The sequence below is a fragment of the Catharus ustulatus genome, chromosome 26, assembly GCF_009819885.2.
Source record: "Catharus ustulatus isolate bCatUst1 chromosome 26, bCatUst1.pri.v2, whole genome shotgun sequence".
Classification (NCBI taxonomy): Eukaryota; Metazoa; Chordata; class Aves; order Passeriformes; family Turdidae; genus Catharus; species Catharus ustulatus.
The window spans coordinates 3621506-3644223 of NC_046246.1; the positions used below are offsets into that span (position 1 = coordinate 3621506).

General features: G+C 49.2%; 1 protein-coding gene across 1 annotated transcript in view; it reads left to right on the top strand.

Annotated features, from left to right (window-relative positions):
* GRIK3 (glutamate ionotropic receptor kainate type subunit 3) overlaps positions 1-22718 on the top strand; it is a 116552-nt gene that overhangs the window by 88069 nt on the left and 5765 nt on the right. Inside the window, exons 11-13 of the mRNA XM_033080564.1 lie at positions 9008-9231; positions 15090-15208; positions 17728-17945. Coding sequence (XP_032936455.1) covers positions 9008-9231; positions 15090-15208; positions 17728-17945 — 561 coding nt within the window. The remainder of the gene's footprint in view (positions 1-9007; positions 9232-15089; positions 15209-17727; positions 17946-22718) is intronic.

The window sequence follows — 22718 nt, forward strand, 5'->3', positions numbered from 1 at the left end:
TGCCCAGGGTGTGCCAGGCTGTGCCAGGCTGTGCCCAGACTGTGTCAGGCTGTGTCAGGCTGTGTCAGGCTGTGCCCATCTGTGTCAGGCTGTGTCAGGCTGTGTCAGGCTGTGTCAGGCTGTGCCCAGGCTGTGTCAGGCTGTACCAGGCTGTGCCAGTCTGTACCAGGCTGGGTCAGGCTGTGCCAGACTGTGCCCAGGCTGTTCCAGGCTGTTCCAGGCTGTGTCAGGCTGTACCCAGCTGTGCCCAGGCTGTCCCAGGTTGTTCCAGACTGTGTCAGTCTGTACCAGACTGTGTCAGGCTGTGTCAGGCTGTGCCAGGCTGTGTCAGTCTGTGCCAGACTGTGTCAGGCTGTGTCAGGCTGTTCCAGGCTGTGTCAGGTTGTGCCAGGCTGTGTCAGGCTGTGCCAGGCTCTGCCCAGTCTGTGCCAGGCTGTGCCAGGCTGTTCCAGGCTGTGTCAGGCTGTGTTAGGCTGTATCAGTCTGTCCCAGGCTGTGTCAGAATGTGCCCAGGTTGTACCAGGCTGTGTCAGGCTGTGCCCAGTCTGTATCTGGCTGTGCCAGGCTGTGCCCAGGCTGTGTCAGGCTGTGTCAGGCTGTGCCAGGCTGTACCAGGCTGGGTCAGGCTGTATCAGTCTGTCCCATGCTGTGTCAGGTGGTGCCCAGTCTGTATCTGGCTGTGCCAGGCTGTGCCCAGGTTGTACCAGGCTGTGCCCAGGCTGTGTTAGGCTGTGTCAGGCTCTGCCCAGGCTGTGCCTGGAGCTGTCCCTGGCTGGCACAGGTGCCATTTCTCTCTGGCCCACAATACCCACAGCGAGCTCCTGACCCTGCCTGGCTCCTTGTCACACAGCTTGCCAGAAAAATATCTCTGTGTCGGACTCTCCCAAGTATTCATCTGAAATTCCTTGAAAACGGCTGTTCTTCCAGCCCAGAAATGGGCTCAGGCTCTAGGCACAGCCTCTGCCACAGTGGGACACAGGCTGGGCATGTGAGGAGGCAAGAGGGCTGGCAGAGTGAGCTGCTCTCACCCCCAAGGACAAACATGGGCAAGGGCACAGCACCAGTGTGCAGCTTGGGGAGCCCAGGCATTGCCCAGCGCAGAGGAGGATCCAGACTGCGGGAGCAGGCGTGCACCGGACAGTGTAATTTTTTATTTTCTAAAATCTGCCGGGACACAGAGCTCCCTGTGCCACACAGCAGCTGAGCCTCTCCTTCCACAGCCACTCCACAAGCCCATTAAACCCCAGGGAACCTGTTGCAGCAGCTTTGCTCCCGCAGCCACCAAAGCGTCACCGAGTCGGAAATTGCCGCTCACGGCGGCCAGGGGTTTCTGTTTCCTAATTAGATATCTTGCCTCCAGCACATCCTGTGATCCCAAGGGCCCAGTTATGGAGGTGAGGAAAGCTGGTGTTTTTATGAATATCAGATTCCCAGAGAAGGGCTCTGGAAGAAAAGCTAAGGACAAAAAGAATCCCTGCTCTCTGCAGCACAGGCCACAGTGCAGGCAATGCAGAGCGCTCTCCTCTTGAGCATCCTGCTCAAGTGGGGCTGCCCTTGACTGCCTCCAGGTCCTGGCTGCATCCTGAATCCATAAAAATAATCCCCTGTATAGCTATGATGCTCTTACCATTCATGGGAGAAGAATGAGTTTGCTGTGGTATGTGGAGAGTCAAGCACAGGCTGGGACTGATGAACGGTTCAGGAGCTGGGCTGGGCTTCCAGATCTGCCTTCTCTGCCCTAAATTACATTGGACAAGTAGCTTCTGTGCACTGCTTCCTCCATCTGTAAAATGCAGATTATAATGATTATGTCCCTTATAGGGACAAAGTGATGCTTAATCAGTTTGTGAGAGCGCTGCAGCCCTCAGCTGGCTTGGCCCAGGGAGCAGGAGAGCAGCAAGGGCAGGCAAGGACAGCCCTGGGGAGCAGGACACCACCTCATGGGGGAACATTCCACCAGCTCTGCAGACCTGCCTTGCTGCTTTTCCTCCTGGAAAACTCCATGCAGCTCAAAACACAGATTTTAGAGCCTCTTACACAACAACCTTGCCGAGTCAGGGGAGTGTCCCAGGGGAAGGCATTGGTGCTTTGCTGCTCCCAGTGATGTGTGTGACATAGATCAGAGCTGACACGAACAGTGGCTGTGCCCCTCAGCAGAGCCCCTGGGACACAGCTGCTCCTCTGTGCAGTCCTGCTGCTGGGAGCGAGCTCTGGAGCTCTCACTGCTGCTGGGAATGAGCCCTGGAGCTCTCATTGCTGCTGGGAATGAGCTCTGGAGCTCTCACTGCTGGGAGTGAGCTCTGGAGCTCTGACTGGTGTTGGGACTGAGCTCTGGAGCTCTCACTGCTGGGAGTGAGCTCTGGAGCTCTCACTGGTGTTGAGAGAGTGCTCTGGAGCTTTCACTGCTGCTGGGACTGAGCTCTGGAGCTCACAGTGCTGCTGGGAGTGAGCTTTGGAGCTGTCACTGCTGGGACTGAGCTCTGGAGCTCTCATTGCTGCTAGGACTGAGCTCTGGAACTCTCACTGGTGTTGGGACTGAGCTCTGGAACTCTCACTGCTGGGACTGAGCTCTGGAGCTCTCACTGCTGCTGGGACTGAGCTCTGGAGCTCTCACTGCTGGGAGTGAGCTCTGGAGCTCTCACTGCACTGCAGGGCTTGCAAGGAGCAAATCCCTCCCAAGAGAATAGAAGCCAGAAGGTCATTCCATCCAAACCATGTCACTTCCAGTGCCCTGCAAGACCCACAGGGCTCCCAGGAGGCTTCAGCCATTCCCAGAGCTGAGCTAACTGAGATAGATAAGAAGGAGGTTTGGAGAGCAACCTCCTTAAATAACACAAAATTCATGGTCAAACCTGCATTGTGGTGTTTCTTGGGTAACTATTTAAAAAGCAAATCGACACACAGCAGCAGGAAAGGGCCAAACCTCCTCTTCTTGCACGTTGTGCTCTTAACACTGAGATGCAGTTCTGTGCTCTGTCCTGCATGGCTCAGCTCAGGGACACTGCCCAGGCCCCACGTGAAGCCATTAGTTCCTTTATCTGCATGCCATTGCTTTTTATAGCAGTGTTTATGTCAAGCCTTAGAAAGTGAAATTGCAACCAGATGGGCCCTTCCCCAGCAGCCTCTTCCCATGGTGTGGGGAAAGGCACAACCCACGGACACTGCCCAGGTCAGACCAGGCTTATTTCCCACCCAGGAGGAAAAGTGCTCAGGACAGCATTCAAATCAAGTTGTAGTGATGAAAACAGGGCTGCCCACATCCAGGGTTTGCTATCTGTGCTCAGCATCTCCTTCTCACGAACAAATTGGAATCATTCAGGTGGGAGCATAAAGCAGGCAGGATTTTGTGAGGTCCAAATACCCAGGACAGGGTTAATTCAGTGCAGAAAGTCATTGCATTGCTGAAGACCCCCTTAGCTCGGGAGCTGGAGCCCCTGGACTGCTGTGACACAGGTGGGCTGAGCTGGTGTGGGCTCCCTGAACAACCTGTGCAGAGCAGGGAGTGCTCCTGGGGTGAAGTGAGGGGCTAAAATGGTGATTATTGCTGCTCTGGGAGCGGTGGAAGTGACAGATTCTGCAGACCAGGGATTGGCCAGCTCAGCCTGAGCTGAGGCTGAAATTTGGAGAGGAGGAGATGGGCAAAGCAAGGGGCACCTGTCCCTTGGGATTGGCTTCAGCGGGCTGGAGATGCCACTCAGAGGAGCTGGGTGAGGGTGGCCTGGGTAGGTGCATGACAGCAGTGTCTGGGGGACAAAAAGTGCCTGGGGATCCCCAAAAGTTGGCACCCCAGAGGTGAATCACATGCTGGGACAGGTGTTTACACGCTGAGCACTCCTGGCTTGATGCAGTCACGAATCCTCCCCCTCCTCTCTCCCTGATGCAGACTTGCCTGGCCACAGGCAGGGATGCCTGGGGCTATGATCCTTTGTAAAATCCCTGCGTTTCTAGTCTGGCCTTAAGCATAAACAGGAAAAGCAACAGCAATCAGAGCAGCCACAGCACGACCCTGTCCGACAGGTCCCCAGCAGCAGATGCAGAGACAACAGCCTCCTGCAGCTCAGTGCTCCAGCCCTGCCCCGCTGCCTTTCATCTGCTGCTCGTCCCCAGCACAAAAAGTGCCTGTTTGGAGCAGTTCAGTTCGCTCCCTGGAGAAGCAGCCTCTCTCCTCACCACAATCTAGTGCTTATTGTCACCCCTCTGGCCATTCCTGCAGAGGAGCCTTGATCAAAAGGGCCAAGAGAGCTGAACTCAGGTATTCAGGGAGGTCTGGGAAACCCAGGCAATGCAGAGGAGCTCCTGAGCCCTTTATTCATAGCAGAGAACCTGGCAACTGCCAAACCTCCTCCTTTCAGCAACAGTGAACTGCTATTGATGTTTATTCATAGAAATTATTACTGATACAAGCAAAGCTCCACTGCACACCGTGGCCCATCCGTTCTGATTTATAAATTCCAGTTGTCTGGCAAAGCAATGCCTGCAAATCTTCCCTATTGTTTGTGGGCAGAATCCCATAAAACCAGCAGAATGAGTTGTTCTGGACATTTTGCACAAACTTGTTCACAAATAAAACTTGCCTTCTGCTGCAACAGTGCACATCACGTTGCCATTCAATCTGAAACTTCAGGTGAGAATAAAAGAGATGTGGCAAATACTGGGGTTTCTAATGGAAATCCCTGCCAGTGTAACTGTAGAGGAGTTGTAATATCCATCCTTAGGGACAATTCCTGACAGCTGATTTAACAATTCCATAGTAAGTGGGCATTTACTGACAGTAAATTCTGGCAGAAATACATATTGCACCACACTGCCAGCTCCCCATTAATGCTCCTGCACTGCTGGATGTTTTCTCTCAAGGGTCATGAACTGGGGTTTCATTTGGATGTCACTGGGCCAGGGATGAACAACAAACAATTTCATTGGATGAAGTGTCCTCGACCCTTATTTAGACACTGCAGGACCTCAGTGTTAGGGACAGGATGGAAATAAGCCAGAACAGCTTTTCCTTTTGTGCCCAGATCATTTTTGGGTGGATTCATCGCTGGGTCATACTCAGGGATCCAGGTGAAGGATCTGTGTTTGGGGAGCCCTGAGTTCTCTGTGTGCCTCAGCAGGTGTCCCTGCCCCTTGCTGGCTGGTTCACCTGCCAGGAGCCCACAGGAGAGGGCTTGTCTCTCACCAGAATCCTCCAGCCTTCACATCCCTCAGGTACAATCAATGGCAGTTCCAACTCTGGATATCTTCCTTAAAGTGAAGTTTATAAAACCCCAACATGACTTTGTGGCCTTCATTCCTCCCCTTCAGCTCACAGCTAAGTTTTTCCTGCTGACATCTGTTCTTAATTCACCCCTGATATTGAATAAATCCATTGACAAAATTCTGTCTAAATTAGGACTGAGGCTGCAGGAGCAGCCATTAAAAGCTGAAGTCAGACTGACCCTGCTCTCCTTGAGCATCCCTGCTCCCAGGGAGTGCTCCCCCATCCCTGGGCAGGCACAGGGCTCTGCCAGAGAGCAGCAGCCCCTCCTCTCTGAGCCAGGAGCTGCAGGAGAGCCCTGCTGCCTCTGCTGAGCCTGTCCCTCCATCCCCCAGGACACCAGGGCTGCTCTGCTGCAGGGAAAGGTGCAGGGAGATGCAGTGTGAGCCCAGCAGGGACAGGAGCAGGAGCAGGAGCAGGAGCAGGAGCAGGAGCAGGAGCAGGAGCAGGAGCAGGAGCAGGGCTCAGCAGCCAAGCAAGGAGAGCAGGAAGCAGAGATGGGACCCAAGGCAGCAGCCACAGCACTGAGAGACCCAGGGATGACAGTGTTGGTGCTGCCAGACCTGGATAACAATTAAATCAGTAAAACACACACACGCTATTTCTGTCTCTCAGGCAACACACACATGATTAGTTTATGTAAATACCTAACACAGATTGGCAAAATAAGCACAGAGGCAGCTTCTTTTCCTGAATAAATATTTGTCTGGGTGCTTATGTTGTTGGTGGGCTCTACCATGACCATGGGTTGGCTCTGGCTGAGGTCAGGCACTGCAGGATTCCCTCAGTGACTGTGGCTGCACAAGAGCTGTCCTGACCCACAGGCCACATCTCCCTGATAAGTGAGAACTTGGAGATAAGACTTGGCATTTTCTGAAGAAAGCCAAATATCTCTGCAGCAAATCCCATCATCCCTGTGCTGAACACCCAGTGAACTCACAGCTGTTCCAGCCAAGTGAAATGCTGTAACTGGGTGAGTGAGAAGATCCAGACCCTTGGAGGTGTGTTGGAGAAATGTCTGCATTTGATGTGGAGCTGCCTTGGCAGAATTCATCTTTTTGGCCTCAATTCAGCAGAACACTTAAGAACAGGCACAAGACTTGGAAGATGTGTGAGCTCCAGTAAAACAGAGGTGTAGGCTTAAGTGGTTTTGCTGGACAAGGGTCTTTAAGCCACTGGCTCTTGCTGTAATTCTTCATCTTTAATAAAACCCACCTGAGTCTGTAACAGCACAAGAGTCAGGGCTGAGTAAAGGAAGCAGCCAGAGTCTGGTAATTGACTGCCCAGTTTGGAATGTCAGAGCACGACAAATCAAAGCTTCACCCTTGGTGGGTTTGATTTAGATCCTCTCTGTCAGCAAACCCTTAATTAGAGGCCACCTTCAGAAAAATCTGCATTGATAAAAAGGATATACAAGTGCAGCCCTGTGCTGCCTCTAATTGCTCAGGACACATCCCAGCCCAGGCTCCTGAATCCATGCTCTGTCCTGCCTGAATGTGACATTCCCTGCAAGGACACAGGGCTGGGAGCTCAGCACAGGAGCTGCTGGAGTGACACAGTAAAATTTTATGTCTCCACAAAAAGCAGTTGGATCCCTGGGCATCCATGCAGATTTCTCAAAGCACAAACTCCAGGCCATTCTTTAGCTCACTGTGTCATTCTGACAGATTTGGCTGAGGTGCCTCAGCCTGGCCATTGCCAGCCAGCTCTGACCACAGAACATTTGCTCCCTCCTTCAGAAAAACCCGCAGCCAAATCCTTCAACATCTTCCTCGCTTCTCCCTGGTGAGTCAGGACACCCACACACAAGTGATGGAGGAAGGAAAATGCTGCATTTTTTCTGCCATTTCTGCCTTGTGACTGTGGGGAGCACTAAGCCAAAATTTCCAGGTATGGTGTAAGGTGGTGGGAGCAGCCAAGCTCCAGACCTGCCAGGATGGTCCCAAGGACACAGAAAATCCCCACCTGAGGTTGGGCAGCCACCAATGCCCATCCTCTTCCAACCCCCTTCAGCTTCTGCCCATGTCACCACAACCACAGCTGGCACCATGGGCTCGCTGGGAAAATATTGCTCCCAATTTCCACAGGTTTTGACAAATACAAGTGACTGAAATGGGCTTTTCCTGTACCAGGCTGATGTAAAAATGTATTTCCATTTGGAAAGTGAGGAGGAAACCAGCCAGGGCGCAGCTGGAGAACCACGTTAGAACAAAAATACATCATTTTTGCTTGTGTTACATGGTTCCTGAAGCCTCTGTTCAGGAGCTCTAAGGCTGTACTCATTGGAGGGGAGTCCCTTACATGCTCACACACAAAAAAAAATGGTCAGAAGCTCATGTAGAGACTACTCCTAGAATAAAAACCCAGATTTCTCTATTCATAAATATTACACTGACTTTCATCACAGATTGGTCAAATGAAACCATCAGTACAACCTTTACCCCAGCACAAACCAGGGATCTGCTCTGCTTCCTACAGTGAACCCCAGTCTCTGCTGAAGCAAAGTATGTTCCAGCCAATATTGATTTAAAGTTCATGAATAATGACAGATCTACTGTATCTCTAGGTAATTATCACTCATGGGTAATTTAGAATTTTAATTTTCAGAACCAGATGTTAAATAAATCTCGCCCGGGCTCCTGGCATGGGGGGAGGTTTCAGAGCTGTGATTTATGTGTCTGTGTTTCCTCAGAAGTTCACAATCCCAAAGAATGATTTGCAAAGCTCAAGCAAGGCAGGTGATATTGAGGAAACCTTGGATGTATTTATTTGTGGCTTTTAAAGAACCTGGATGAATGTTTAGTGAGAGGCATGAGATCAGCTCTTGGCCAACAGAAAGAGGGTGTGTGTGGTCACTCACTGAACTAGCACAGAAATCAGTAAATAACAGAAATAATGGAAACAAACACAATTCATACAAGCTGTCCAGACAAAGAATGTGCTCAGCTGGAATTCTTCATGCAGCTCAGACCACTCCAGCAGGATGGGCTGAAGATTCCATCATTAAATAGAGTTTCCTCTGAGGGTCTCATCTCCCTCCCTCCCACCCAGCAGGCACCAAACATTCCTGCCTGAGACTGAGCCTCTCAAGTTGGATCAGAAATCACCAAGGGAAAAGAAATCGAGCCTTTTACCTCACACTGCCACAGTGTGCTTCCTGCAGCTCCATCCAGAGCAGCCTTCCTCCACACCCTCCTCTCCTCTTGCATCAGCATGAAAGGCAGGACAACAACAAATGAAAGAAGAACAACAACAAATGAAAGAACAACAAATGAAAGGAAAAACAACAACAGCAAACCAGTGCTGCCAGCTCAGGATCTGCACTCAGCCTGCTCATTGTTGTAGAGTCTTGGGACAAGGAGCAAGCATGGCAAGGGCCACTGACACTTTAGAACTCTGTAAAATCTGGTTTTTCAGAAGAGTTCATTGCTTTGGGGCAGAAGCTGCAGAGGCTGCAATGTCTTCATCTGGTTGTGCTGGATTTTACAGTGAACATGATACCCCCAACATCTGTATTTCACAGCAAACACTGTACCCCAAACATCTGTATTTCACAGCAAATGTGTGCCACATGTGCAACAGGAGGGGGAACCCCAGGGTTGCACTTTCAGGGTTTTGGGATTTTTTTTGGGGGGGGCGTTTTGGGGTTTTCTGTCTTGTGAGAGCTGTGGTGTCTCCAAGGGGATGGAACACTTCTATTTGTAACTCCTCCTTTCTCCCTGCCTGTGTCCCCTCCCTCTGTGCTGTTTGCAGAAAGCTGACCTGGCCGTGGCTCCTCTGACCATCACTCATGTCCGGGAGAAAGCCATCGACTTCTCCAAGCCCTTCATGACCCTGGGGGTCAGCATCCTGTACAGGAAGCCCAACGGGACCAACCCCAGCGTGTTCTCCTTCCTCAACCCTCTCTCTCCTGACATCTGGATGTACATCCTGCTCGCCTACCTGGGGGTCAGCTGTGTGCTCTTTGTCATAGCCAGGTAGGGGCTGGTCCCTGCTGGGAGCTGCAGCATCAAACCCTTGTCACCACTGGGATCCTCTCTGGTCCATCACCATGGCCTGCCTGCTTGCTTTCACACACTCACAGTATGAAAGAATTTTAGAATGGTGTCCTAGTTTGGAGGACGTGTCTGCTGAGAAAGGCAGGAGCTTCTCTTTGAAATGGAGAATGTAAACCCCCTCCCTCCAAATTATTATAAATTTGAAATCAAGGGGCTCTCAGGTAAAGATATGGGAATTAGGAATAACAGTTCTTTACTAGGGAAATTAAAATACAAATACAGCACTACAAAGAAACAAACCCCAACCCCTGCCAGAGTCAGAATCCAAGCTGACAGCCGTCAGTCAGGCAGGGTGTTGGCAGCAGTCCCATCCCATGGTGGCTGCATCCTCCTGCAGTGACAGATGTGGCTCAGTTGGAGCAGTGCTCCTGTACAAGGTGCAGTTTCCTCCCAAGCTCCAGGGATGATGTGGAGCAATCCCGTTTCCCTCTGGAGTCCAGTGGAGAAAGGGCTCCCTTAGTGTCCCAAACCTCTGTTTTTATCTTGGTAAGAAATGTTGGGCTCTTCCCCCTGGCTGGAGCAACTCCCAATGGGATGCAGTAATTTTATCAGTCCCACAGTGGGACTCAATGGCCATGAGCAGAAAATGACTGGCTGGAGGAAGGATGGGTTGTGAAAAGATAAAGAACACTGCCCCAGCTGGTTTATAAACCATGGCCATGAACAGGAGATATCCCATGAGATAAAGAACACTGCCCCAGCTGGTTTATAAACCATGGGCATTAACAGGAGATATCCCATGAGATAAAGAACACTGCCCCAGCTGGTTTCAATGGATGCCCATTAGCAGAATATCTCCCACGGAGATCAGTATCACTGCCCCACCCTCAACAGATGGTGATAGAACAGATACCTTTGATCACATCCTGTATTGTAACCCAAGACAAATGGACTCACTTTCACTGTTTCAGAAATTTTCCAGCCTTTCCACCAAGCACCTCCTGGTGCATGAAGAGTAGTTCTGCTCTGTATCATTGTCCATTCATGCAGTTTGGTCACTGCTCACATCTTCCCAGCCTCTCCAGGGCGCTGAGCTCCCATCTCCCACACCATTTTCCATTTCTGTCTCTGATCCCTCCACCAGTAAAGCTCAAACCCTTCCCTGTATCAAAAGAACGGAGAAGCCGTTGCTACAGATCAGACAATGTGTCTGTTTACAAAATTAATATGCATCTAATTATCATGTTTAAATCCTCTATGTTTAAAGGCAGAATTTGCATACATTTGCATGTCTTCTTAATTCCACAGGGCCTTTGATGAGACACAGTCCAGGGTTGCTCTCAATCCATGATCCCACCTTTTCAAATCAAAACAAAGCACTTGTCCCCTCCTGCAGGCAGCTGCCCTCCGTGACCACACACAGCCCTCAATGGAATATTCTGCATAAACACCACGACCAGGAGAGATTCCTCAGCCCATTCTGCAGTTTGATGCTCATTTCCCATTATTTCCAGTTGAATTTATACCAGTGGGGATTTCAGAACCCTGCTGCCTTGGTCTGGGGGTCCATGTAGACCCTCTTCTTCCCCAAGGTCTGCTGAGCTGCACCTTCCTGGGAGCATCCATCACCTTCCTCCCTCACCCACTGGTATCAGACAGCCAAAAAAATGATCAGATACAGAACTGGAGCAAGCAGATTCCATTAACCCTGGTGGTACAACAAATTACAATTTTCAGCATCCCTCAGACCCAGTGGGGCATTTAGAGCAGATTTCCTGTGTTCACTCTGTCATATCCTAATTACACAGAGCAGCAGAGTGAGCTGGGCGTGAGTGCTGTGAGCACCTGCAGTGCTCACATTAGGAGCTTGTATTTTTTCAGCTCATAATGCCCAGATCCAGCCTAAATTGTCCAGACCTCACTTTCAAAGCATGTTAAACGTGCATGGTGAGGCAAGTACATCCTCTGGTCCCTCCTCTGCACAGAGCTGGACTTTCCTCTGTGCTTTCCTCTCAGAGAGGATCCAGATTGCAGCTGCAATTGCCCTCCTCCCTTGTGCCATGCCTCCTCACCCAAGGGTGTCAGAGCCAGCCAGGTGCTCTCAGCACACAAGATTCTCCTCTGGGAAAGGAATGAGCAGGAAAATCCTGTGCTGGCTGATAGAAAGCTCTTGGCTGTCTGTCCCTGCCATCCAGGCAGGGCACAGCTGAGTGGGCTCTGCTCCCACAGCACCACTGGCTTTGATGGCACCAGGCACCAGACTGCTCCTGTGCCCTGCAGTGACAATTCTAACACAATTTTACATTTATGAGTTTATTTTTCCCTGCTTGTAATGGCCAGATCCAGCCCAAATTGCCCAGATCCCACTTTCAAAGCATGTTAAATGTGCAGATTGTATCTGCACATGAAGCACTGCAGGAAGGCTGCAGGAAATGCTGGGACAGGCCCTGATGTGAAATCCTTCACCACTTTGCACAAACAGGGATGTCTGAGCACAGCCTTGGCTTTTGGCTGATGCTGAGGGATGAAAACCTGAAGAGCTGTGGCTTTGTCTCAGGTTTTATTCTGAAATGAGCCTCAGCATCTCCCTACATCACAGCAGTTATGATGTAATAGAACAATTTTTCCCTATCAGGCTATTTTCTTTGCACTAAATTCAACACACAATATACTGCAATTACAGTTTCTTTTTCATGTTTTGCTCCTGACATTTCTTCTGTCATCCTATTCTTTCAAAGAACACCGAGTATTCAGAGTAATTAAAATTCTGCAGGAATGGTCTTTTAACACATAGAGATGGAAAGCAAGAGTTTTCACAGGGAAAATATTTATTGCGTTCAGTAGTAATGGAAACAAAATCTGCTTTTGACCCCAGCAAGGCCTCTGAAATCCAATTCTCAGAAGAAAACCACAATCATAATAGAAAAGCCTTAATTCAGGAACATGAGTCTTCTGAACTAGGCACCAGAGCCCTGTGCTCCTGCCATAACCATAGGTCAATGCCACTTAAAACAGACTCAGGGACTATTTAGAGGCAGGCAAAGGATGGATTTGGTCCATCTGTCATTTTAATCAGTCTTTCTTCGCTATTGATGGAACCCCTGCTCCCAACCCCCGGCCCCAGAGAGCCTTCAGCACTGGGTGTCCCCACAGCTCTGTGGGATGATGAGGCTGTGCCTGAACTGCCACCTGTCCTGTGGCTCGCACAGCCTCCAAATGACACCAAACCCCTCTGGCTGTGTGGCAGGGAGGGTGGGTTTAATCTTCATGCAAATTGCAGTGAGGGCTGGCTCGTCCATTGAAAATTTCTCTGGAGACGCAATTTAGACTTAAAACTATTTTGTGTCAGATCTTTTAGACATCTTCAGAATGCTTCCATTTCCCTGCCAAAAAAAAAAAAAGCCGAAAGAGACAGGAGAATGATCCTAGTTTTTGATGAAATATTTCTCAGAGCCCCCTGTGCATGTGAGGATGAGGGAAGGCAGAAACAGAGAATCCTGAGCTCCCCCACTGATTGAGCTCTGGCTGCACGGGGTCAATGAGCTCCTCTCCCTCCTTCCTTCATTTCCTCTTGCTTCCACTAATGGTTTCTCTGCTCAAGCACTGGAGGCTGTTGCTGCTTTGCAGATTTCTGAATATTTCTCTGTCATTTGAGCTGCTCCAGTCGGTTTCCACTCAGACCTTGAAGTTCTCCAGCATGTCATCTTGCCAGGCTCATTGATCTTACCCATTCCCTTTCTTTTTCACAGTCTTTCATTGCCCAAGAAAGTTTTAATCTAATTCCTAAACTCTGGCTTTATCTGACACCAAGACACCATCCTTTATCCACTTCAGGTGTGAATCTATAGCAAGTTCCAAGGAATAAGCAGCATATAGAGCCAGGTCTGAGTTCAGCCTGGTTCTTGTTTCCTTGCTGATTCCTCTGATTTAGAGAGCAGAGGAGGGTGAGCAGCAAGCACAGCCCAACCATTACCTGGATGAACGAGCAGCAGTGCCAGGGTGCAGCCTGAGGTTCCACACCCCAAACCAGCCCAGGGAACAGTCCCAGCTGCAGGAAGGTGAGATAAACCAGGGAGGAAAGGAGAGGTCACTGGACTGTACCTTGAAGGTGGAAAGCAGAAGCAAAAAGTGGCACAGCTGTGCCCAGTAATCTTTTTTAAAGCCACCAGAGCTGTGGGCTGTGCCTTGTCCATCCTCAGGGATGGTTTTCCCCATGGACCCCTCCCAGGCCTGGAGCTGCTCCAGTTGGAGCACTGACATGTGCCCAGGGCAGGTTTCAGTGCCAGGAGGTTCCTGGCAGAGCTGGGGCCCTTCCCCAAACACATCCAACTGTTTGAGAGAGGGGAATTGAGCCACACACCATCTCCTTGGGGGGTGGCACATCTGGTGGGGAATTACATAGGGAAGCATCTCCTGATACAGGCTGTGGGCTGGGCTTTGAGAAGGGGCTGTTGTGACTCTCCAGGGATTCCAGAAGGAAGAAGAGATGATAATTAATGCCTGGTTCAAAAGCAATTATACCAATCATGTTTTTAATTTAATCTCTGCAAAATTTGGGACTCTCAGAAAATGTAAATAAACAGCTCTAAAAATATTAACATCTCTCCTGTTGAGCATCCTCCCCAGATCCTGCCTAAGCGAGCTCATTCCCAGCAGTGCTTGCCTGCCAATCTGGGGCAGAATTTGCCGAGATATTCCTAGGAAATCCCCTCAGTCTTGCTCAAGAGCTGCAGGGCTCTCCATGGAAATACATCCCCACAGGGAATAAGATTCTCCCGCTGGCCACCACAGGGCCAAGTGACACAGCAATCCACAGGGAACTGTCACCACATTCCAGTGCTCTGCCAGTGCCCTGACTGGGCCAAGTTCCTGTTTGTCAGGATGGTGGAAGATTCCACTTCTCAGTACCTAAATCCCACCCTGATTCCCATGTGCATTGGTGGGACAATCTCCTGAAATACCAATTTGTCCCTGCTCTTGCTGCAGAATCACCGAGGCTTCTCCCCTCAGTCAACCAAAAATGCCATTTTTCTCCATGTTTTTGAATTGTTACATACAGGAGGTTATGTATCTGGATCCCATCCCATCCCTCCCATCCTCACGTGCCCTGGGTGCTGTTGTAGGACACAATATTGAAGAGATGACCCAAAGGCTTTGGGGAAGCCACCTGAGACACCTGAGAAGGACTTGGCTTCCCAGGTCTCTTCTTTCCAGAATGCAGGACACAGACCTACAGCTGTGTGGGTGACTTGGGCTGAATTTGCCTTTTTCCCTATAAAGCTGTGCACCAGAGGGTCAGCAGCCCCTGCACAGCAGCACCTGAGGCATTGAGACTCCCTTTTTTCCAGTTCCTTTAGGGTCATGTCTTGCCATATCCCAATTAACTGATGGCTTGAGATTTTAGACATTATATTTTTTAAATCCTGTATTGCATGAATGCATGACTCTAAACTCCGTAGAAAGTGCAGTTAACTGTCTTCACATTGTGGTCAGGCAAAACAATTTCTCCAGGCCTGAGATCCAAGGACACCCTACAGCCTCAGGTCCCAAAAAGTGTAAACAAAAGAGTTTGGGGGGAGAAAGATGGGGGGATAGGACATCATTACCTGAAGCTGTAATTGGAGGATTAACCCCTGATATGTAAATGGACCAAACTTTGATCTGTCTGAAAAACTCGTGACCATTTCCCATCTTGGTTGTAGCTTTTGACTTCCCAAGGTGTATCTATTGAAGACCTTTAATAAATACCTGCTTTTATTCTCTTAATTGTGTCTAGCCTGCTTTAGGTAGCCACTCCAAGGCATCCTAACAAGCTCCTGTTTCCCTGTGTGCTCCAGGTTCAGCCCATACGAGTGGTACGACGCCCACCCCTGCAACCCGGGCTCGGACATCGTGGAGAACAACTTCACCCTCCTGAACAGCTTCTGGTTCGGGATGGGAGCGCTGATGCAGCAAGGTAGGGGGGCACTCACCTGCTGTTAGGGCTCTTTAAATTTAGAATTTATTTTGGCTGCAACCTCCCAGCACTGGTTTGGAGGACAGGTGTCTGCTGAGAAAGGCAGGAGCCTCTCTTTGGAATGGAGAATGTAAACCCCCTCCATTCAAATTATTATAATTTTGAAATCAAGGGTCTCTCAGGCAAAGATATGGGAATAGACATAAGAGTTCTTTACTAGGGAAATTAAAATAGAAATACAGCACTACAAAGAACAAACCCAAGCCCTGCCAGAGTCAGAATCCAAGCTGACACCCGTCAGTCAGGCAGGGTGTTGGCAGCAGTCCCATCCCATGGTGGCTGCATCCTCCTGCAGTGACAGATGTGGCTCAGTTGGAGCAGTGCTCCTGTACAAGGTGTAGTTTCCTCCCAAGCTCCAGTGGTGATGTGGAAGGGTCTGGTTTTCCTCTGGAATCCAGTGGGAAAGGCTGCTCTGATGTTCCAAATCTCAGTTTTTATCCGGGTAGGAAATATTTGGCTCCTCCCCCTGGCTGGAGCATCTCCCCATGGGATGATGAAATTTTATCAGCCATGCCCTGGGACTCAGTGGCCATGAACAGGAGAGATCTCCTGGAGGGAGGATGGGCTGTGGAGAGATAAAGAACACTGCCCCAGCTGGTTTAACAGCTGCCCATTAACAGGAGATATCCCACAGAGATCAGGATCACTGCCCCAGCTGGTTTAACAGCTGGTGGTAGAATACACATTTCTGGTCACATCCTGTATTGCAACCCAAGACAAACTCCTGTGGCACTGAGCACACCCAGGGTGCTCCAAGGAGGAGCAGTGCCTTCCTCTCCCTCAGCTACTTCATTCACCCACACCCACAGACTGCAAATTCCTATTTCTGTTAATTCAAACCACTTGTCCACTTTCAGGATTTCTTACCTGGCTCTCTCTCTGCTCTAAATCCACTTTTCCAGGAGACAGGGTGTCTTGCCCTCTGCTCCATCCCCATTTTCCCCCTCCCCTGATCATTCTGAGCAGGGTGAGATGCCCTGAAGCTCCCCTAGCCCAGCACAAAGGAGCTGCCCTGGGAGCCTCTGCCCAGCAGCCCCTCAGCAGAGCTGTCAGTGGCACTGGTGAGAGCCACCACGGTCACAGGGACCTCAGAAATGGGATATGGATGGGATTACATTCCTCTGTGTGAATGGAATATAGAGATGGAATGAATAGAATAAATCTGTTCAGAAGGCAGCAGTGGGGGGGAGCTTGGGAGCAGCTCTGAGTAAGGAACGAAATTCAGCTGTGATCTAATTGCAGAAAATCCAGGAATAGAAATAAGTGGAAAATGTCAAACATTTGTCACACTTTAATTTACCGTGTATTGGTGGTTGTACCCAGACAGCAAAAGAGGCACAGCCTGGGCTCAGTGGCAGGCACAGAGCTCCTGCTCTGAGCTCCACTGCTGCCTGTAATAGAGATTCCTCCTGGATCTCAGCTGCCCTCGTGGACAGTGACAGTTCCCAGCAAGAGGGTTTAGCAGGATGAATCATCCCTCTTATCAGATGCTGATAAATGAAAAGAGCTATATTCTTTTTAACTCAATTCTGCATCTGAGAAGAAAAATATTTCAAAGCCAGACTGATGTCACAGCATCCAATGCATCAAAGGGCCGGAGATGGAAGAGGGAAGAAGCAGAATCTTGAGGAGAACCAAAGCACCCTCAATATCCAGGACTCCTCCTCTTCCTGGTGTCTCCTTGCTGCACTCTGAAGGGAGGAAAACTATACCCCATGCTCTGCTTTGATGCCACACTGCCTAAAATTGCTTTGCAAAGCCCAATCTTTGTTGCACATTCCAGGCTGATAAATCCTCTGAGCACAGCTGTTTCAAACCCAAAAGCTCTTGCCTGGCTTTAAAAGGTGTTTTGGGTGATTACAAAAATAGCACAACCCATTTAGCCCTTCATGTCTGCTCAATAAAAGTCATTTCAGACCCACTACACCTTTTATGCTGTAACATCTCCTGCTTCCCCACTTCTGACTGGCATTCAAAGCCCTGGACCCTGATAGTTCCTTTCTCTCAGTGTTTGATTTTTTTAAAAACCTTGTGTATTTGAACACACTCCCCAGAGTGAGTCTTTTGAAAATAATCTGTATAAAAGCAAAGCCCTTTTTAAATGGCAGAACAAAACACTCATAAAAGTTCATAAATAACTTGCTATTTAAATCTCATAAAAGCAGCCCAGTTAATTACTTCAGTTTGGATGTTTCCTGTAAATTGGGCACTGTACCAGAGGTCAGTAATCAAGGAAGAGGGTTTCTCTGCAAATGCTACAAAAACCCCACTGATGTCCTCGCATGCAAGATGTCTGGATAATTTGCCTCAAAACCAGTTGGCTTTAATTGCATAGCTGCAACAGTTTTGACAGTGAAACCTGATCATATATATATATGTATATAAAATGTACATATGGATAGATAAAATGGGTTCTTTCCCTGTATTTTCTCTCCCTGCCTTCCCCTCTCCCACCCCAGGCTCGGAGCTGATGCCTAAAGCCCTGTCTACACGGATCATTGGTGGCATATGGTGGTTCTTCACCCTAATTATCATCTCGTCCTACACGGCCAACCTTGCAGCCTTCCTGACAGTGGAGAGGATGGAATCCCCCATCGACTCTGCAGATGACTTGGCAAAGCAGACAAAAATAGAGTATGGAGCAGTGAAGGATGGAGCTACCATGACCTTCTTCAAGGTGAGACCAGGCAGAGGCTTTCTACCTTCCAGGCAGAGATGCCAGTGGGAGCCAGGACAAAGATCCAAAAACAAAAACACTCCCAAGCCACCCCTGCTGCTCCTTCCATGCAGCTTCTTGCAGTCTCACATCTTGCCCAGACTGAGATTGTCACTCACCTGAGCCTCACCAAGGCTAAATCCCCCTCCCTGTTGTTAACTGAAGTCACAGTTACAAAATTTAACTGATTTTACAGTTTTGCAAGCTCTACCTAATCTTGGCTCAAACACCCTAAAACGTAGCATGTGCCAAGGTGCAGCTTGTATTAAAAGCCCTGCAGAAAAATCTTACATTCCCTAAAGCATCTTCCCAATTTCCACACCTGACCCATCCAGCTTCTCCCTTGCCTCTGCCAGCACAGCCCCATGGAGCCCCCAGGCTGATCCAGCCAGCCTTCAAGGACAGAGGAGAGCCCAAATGAAACCCACAGCTGGACAGATGTTGCAAAGTTCCCTCCCTGACTAGTATTTTTTATAGCTCAAATATCTTTCTTGTCCTTCAGGTATTCATATCAATGTAATCCAGTTTTATTAACCTCTGAGATCCAGGGCAAGGTAACGCTACCAGTGCATCACAATCCAATTGCATTAATTTCTTCTATTTAAAGTATAATTAAATTCAGAAGTCAGTCAGATTCCACCGTGGCTTCAAAAATAGAAAGAAACTGAGAGATGTAAAATGACCTTTAAAACCACAGCTGGCCTGTAAAAACCCAGTTTAAAAAGAGAGAGAATAAAGGGATAGAAATGAGGGGTGATTAAGGAATTATCACCCTGGCAAGGAAAGAGCCCAAAAGAAGATTCCAGGCTTTGGGTCAGGAATGGGAGCTGCTCCCCCCCACCTCTGGCTCCTTCCCCCTCCACCACCCTAATGCAGAATGAAATACAAGTGACTTACAGAGTTCAGGCTCCACCAAGCAGGTTGTGCCTGCTGCTGCAAGATTTGAGCAGGCACAGGGTGATGGCAGCTTGACAAGACCCCAGTGGTTTAATTGGCAAGACTCATTAAAGGAATCCAATATGCTGGATTTTAATAACAGAGAGAGCATTGCTCCTGTGCAACTTCTCTTGGCTCTGCTCTGGCTGAGCCACTGTCCTCCCCAGATCTGTGTCCTGACTCTGACAGGCAGCAGCAGAGATTGATAAAGAACCACAGAGGGGTTGGTTTGATCTTTAATGAGTCTGGGAATGCCCAGTTTGCCTCCTGCCATGGAGCTGGTCCATGGCACAGCCAGATGCGTGGTGGTGTCTTCCAAAGCCATATAAACCTGGAACAGCCAGGGAAAGGCAGGCTGTAACTGAGCTTTAACTGCTCTTTCCAATACGAGTTTTATATGGGAATAAAAGGAAACTGTCTCTTTTAACAATCATCAGGACACAGTATATTTATTGCTTCATATCATTATCCATCAGAATCGTACTTCAGGCTTCTAACGGCCTTGGCATGGTTTATTGATGCAGCGTATTTTCCTTTTCCTTTTTATTATCATGTTGTATGGAGATGAATTCTCAGGAATGTCCCCTCTGACAAGCATTTCCATTACTGGAGCAGTGGGAGCACCCACGTGGGAGGTCTACTCACTTGTCCTTTGTGCACAGAGGGACGTGGCACAGACAGGATTTCTCCCAGCTCCCAGCAAGGTCCTTGCAGGGTAATTCCTGTGGTGGTTTTGGTTTTGGTTCAGCTGCTCTGTCCACGCCACCTCCATGGGGACACCTGTGACAGCCCAGAGCTCCAGGTGTCAGCTGGGGATCCACACTCCCTCGGATGGGTGGCACTGGAAGAACAGCACATGGCTTCCCTCCCCTTCCTCTGCTCTGCTCTGGGGGCACCAGCAGAGACAGCCACAGCTCCAGAAGCATTCCTGCAGCTCTGAACACGCTGTCACTGCTGGGACAGAAGGCTGATGGCAGCACACAAACCAGGATCTCACCTGTTCCATGGATTTCCTGCCATGCTTGGCCCAAATTGCTGCCTGGCTCCCTGTGTGGCTGCTCCCCAAAGTCATTCCCTCCCAGCAGGGGCTCACTCCTTCATCTCTCCCTGTTAAATCTGCAAGCTGCACACACCAAACAAGGCTGAGCACACCCTGCAGCCCCTCTGCCAGTGCCCATCCTGGTCCAAGCTGGATCCCCAGGAATGCAGGAGGGGAGCAGCACCCTGGGGCTGATCTGAGAGAGCAATGGACAGTGGGAGGAAGAGGAAGAGGAAGAGGAAGAGGAAGGTTACACAGTTCCATGAGATTGTTCCCAATGCACTGATCAGCTCTGTCTGTGCTCAGGCTGCCTGAGAGCTTGTGCACAGCTCACCAGGGACACTGCACAAGGTCCCAGTGGAGCCAAGACCCCTCTGGAACAGCCCCATAGCAATGGATGCTGCTCCCACAAATTTTGGCCCCACGCAGCAGAGCAAACCAGCCCCAGCAAATGGGAAGAAGAGAGAGTTTTACCAACCATACTGGCAGATTCTGACTTCATGAAAAGAACTTTTGAGAAGTTGTTTACTCCCTGGCAATGCACATTGAGTTACAGGAATAAACACAGGTCAATTAATTAAGGAACAGCATCTAGAGTTCATTACAAGTCATAAATCCTTCCCATCCTGCAGAGGATGCTGCCTCTCTGAATGGAAGTTCAGGTCCCACGTGCAGTTTGGAGTCTGGGTGTGAGTGTGTGAATGTGTGTACACAGATACCCACTCATACAGAAATGTTAAATCCTCAAGACTAAGTATCTTCAGTTGGTGGAAATCAATTTATTTTTTTCATACAGGCTGGAATTGAAAATCTTAAGCCTGAAAGTTCCTTTCTTGCCAATTTGGCTGATAAAAAAGCGTATATGTCTTGGCAAGATGCCTCGTAGGGGCTCCTCTAAACGATTCCATTAATTGATTTGGGTGGCTGGCCCTGCAGAACTGCTTATTAAAGGTGCCTTCTGAGCTGTGACTCTGAAGAATGAACTCGGAGGCGTTCTCGGTGTCGCTGCCTTTGGAGGGGCTGGCACTCAGCTTTCACACACACATCTCATTTAGCCCTAACACGGGGTGATTAAGATGCAGAGCACAGCAGAGCAGATTCTGGTGTTATTTATCCTGAACAAATCAAGGAGAAGCTCCACTCGCGTGAGTCGGAGGCAGAGATGTGGGCAGGAGTGAGACTCGACCCTGTGTGAGCCACAGCAGCAGCAAATATTGATAATTAGCAATATCTCCGTCATTCCTGATGTCTTGGAGCTCCTGACATGGGAAATTCTCTGCCAGGAAGAAGCCAGTGTCATTTATCTTCATGCTTCAGAGCTCCTCCTCATCTACCTCTGGCAGCAGAGTTGTCACCAAGGGGGACCTGGGCACCCTCTGGAGGATGTGGGGGACAGGAGGGTCCCTTTACCCACAACCAAATGAGATATGGTTTTTCTAAGAAGCCCATGAAAGTAAATGGTGAATGTCTTGAGAAGAAATTTGCACCCAGCCACAGCACAGCAAATACCAGATCAGACCAGTAACTAACCCCAGCAAGGATTTTCTAAGGTAAACTATGGTGAAATCAGGTGTGCAGCAAAATAAAAATACACACAAATAGAGAACACAAAAAAAAATCAGGCAAATAAACACACTATAAGGCATTCTTTATTACTAAATTACTACTAAGATGGTGGTACTTATTTCTTTGGTGTGGTCCTGGCTGACAACATCCAAATTCCCATCAATAAGCAACACCTTTGCAATGTGGCCCAAGTATTTGAGAGGAGGAAAGGGAGAAATGAACTTTGACTACAAAACATGTTCTGTGGCTTAATTGAGTGTGATCTGGGGCAGGGATGCTCCTGCCCTCGCTGCTGCTGCTGCAATTTGGGATCATGACTGACATCACTCTCACAGCTGCTTCCAGGATTTTAGCCTGTGAGGGTTGTACTGGGAATTACAGCTGGGAATTTTCCCTTGGAAAAGTAGTGTTCTTATTAGGTTTTAGAGCTGAGACTGCCCTGACCTGGTCTGGGTGCGAACTGCCCTGCCCTTCCTCCTGGAGGGAGCCCCCAGCTCATCTCCCCTGCCCTGTGCCCTGATTTCTGTTCTGCTGTTCATCAGTGACCTGCAGCTCCATCCTCCTGGTCAGCCCTTGCCCAGATGTGCCCCAGCTGGAGCAGGGCTGGACCCCTGGCAGGGCCAGGGCTGGGCTCACAGCAGCACTGACAAATCTGGGCTCTTCCTGGCACCCCAAACACAATTCAGTGCTTTCAAGCTGGTCAGGAGGAGTGATTGAAGAGAAGAGAAATGTGGTTTTTCTCTTCTGTGGAGCTCTGTCTCGTGTAATTTCAGTTGTCTGAAGAGGTCCAGTGCCTCATGCAAGTCCCATTTGCTTCACTAAATGCAGCCCATTGATTTTTTGCCAGTTTATTTTGCTCTGTGCTCTAAACTGGGAGAGCACTGATGTTAAAAACTCTGTGTCAACACCCAAGGAGAATTAAATGCAGGAAGAGAAGAAGAGAGAGGGAGAGCCAAGGAACCCAGAGGCCTCTGATGTGAACTATATAAATGTTAAACAAGTCCTTATCAGCCAGCTGAGCACACGATTCATTTCAATTACCCATTGTAATATACAGATATTTAATAATCCTTTTGGAAGCTACATTTCTTGCTGCTCTTTGAGGTTTGATAGATGCCACAAATCTACCTTACAGGCACTGGTCCAGATTTTCAAGCGAGGGAGATAATCCTGCCTCTTGAATGAAGTTTGCT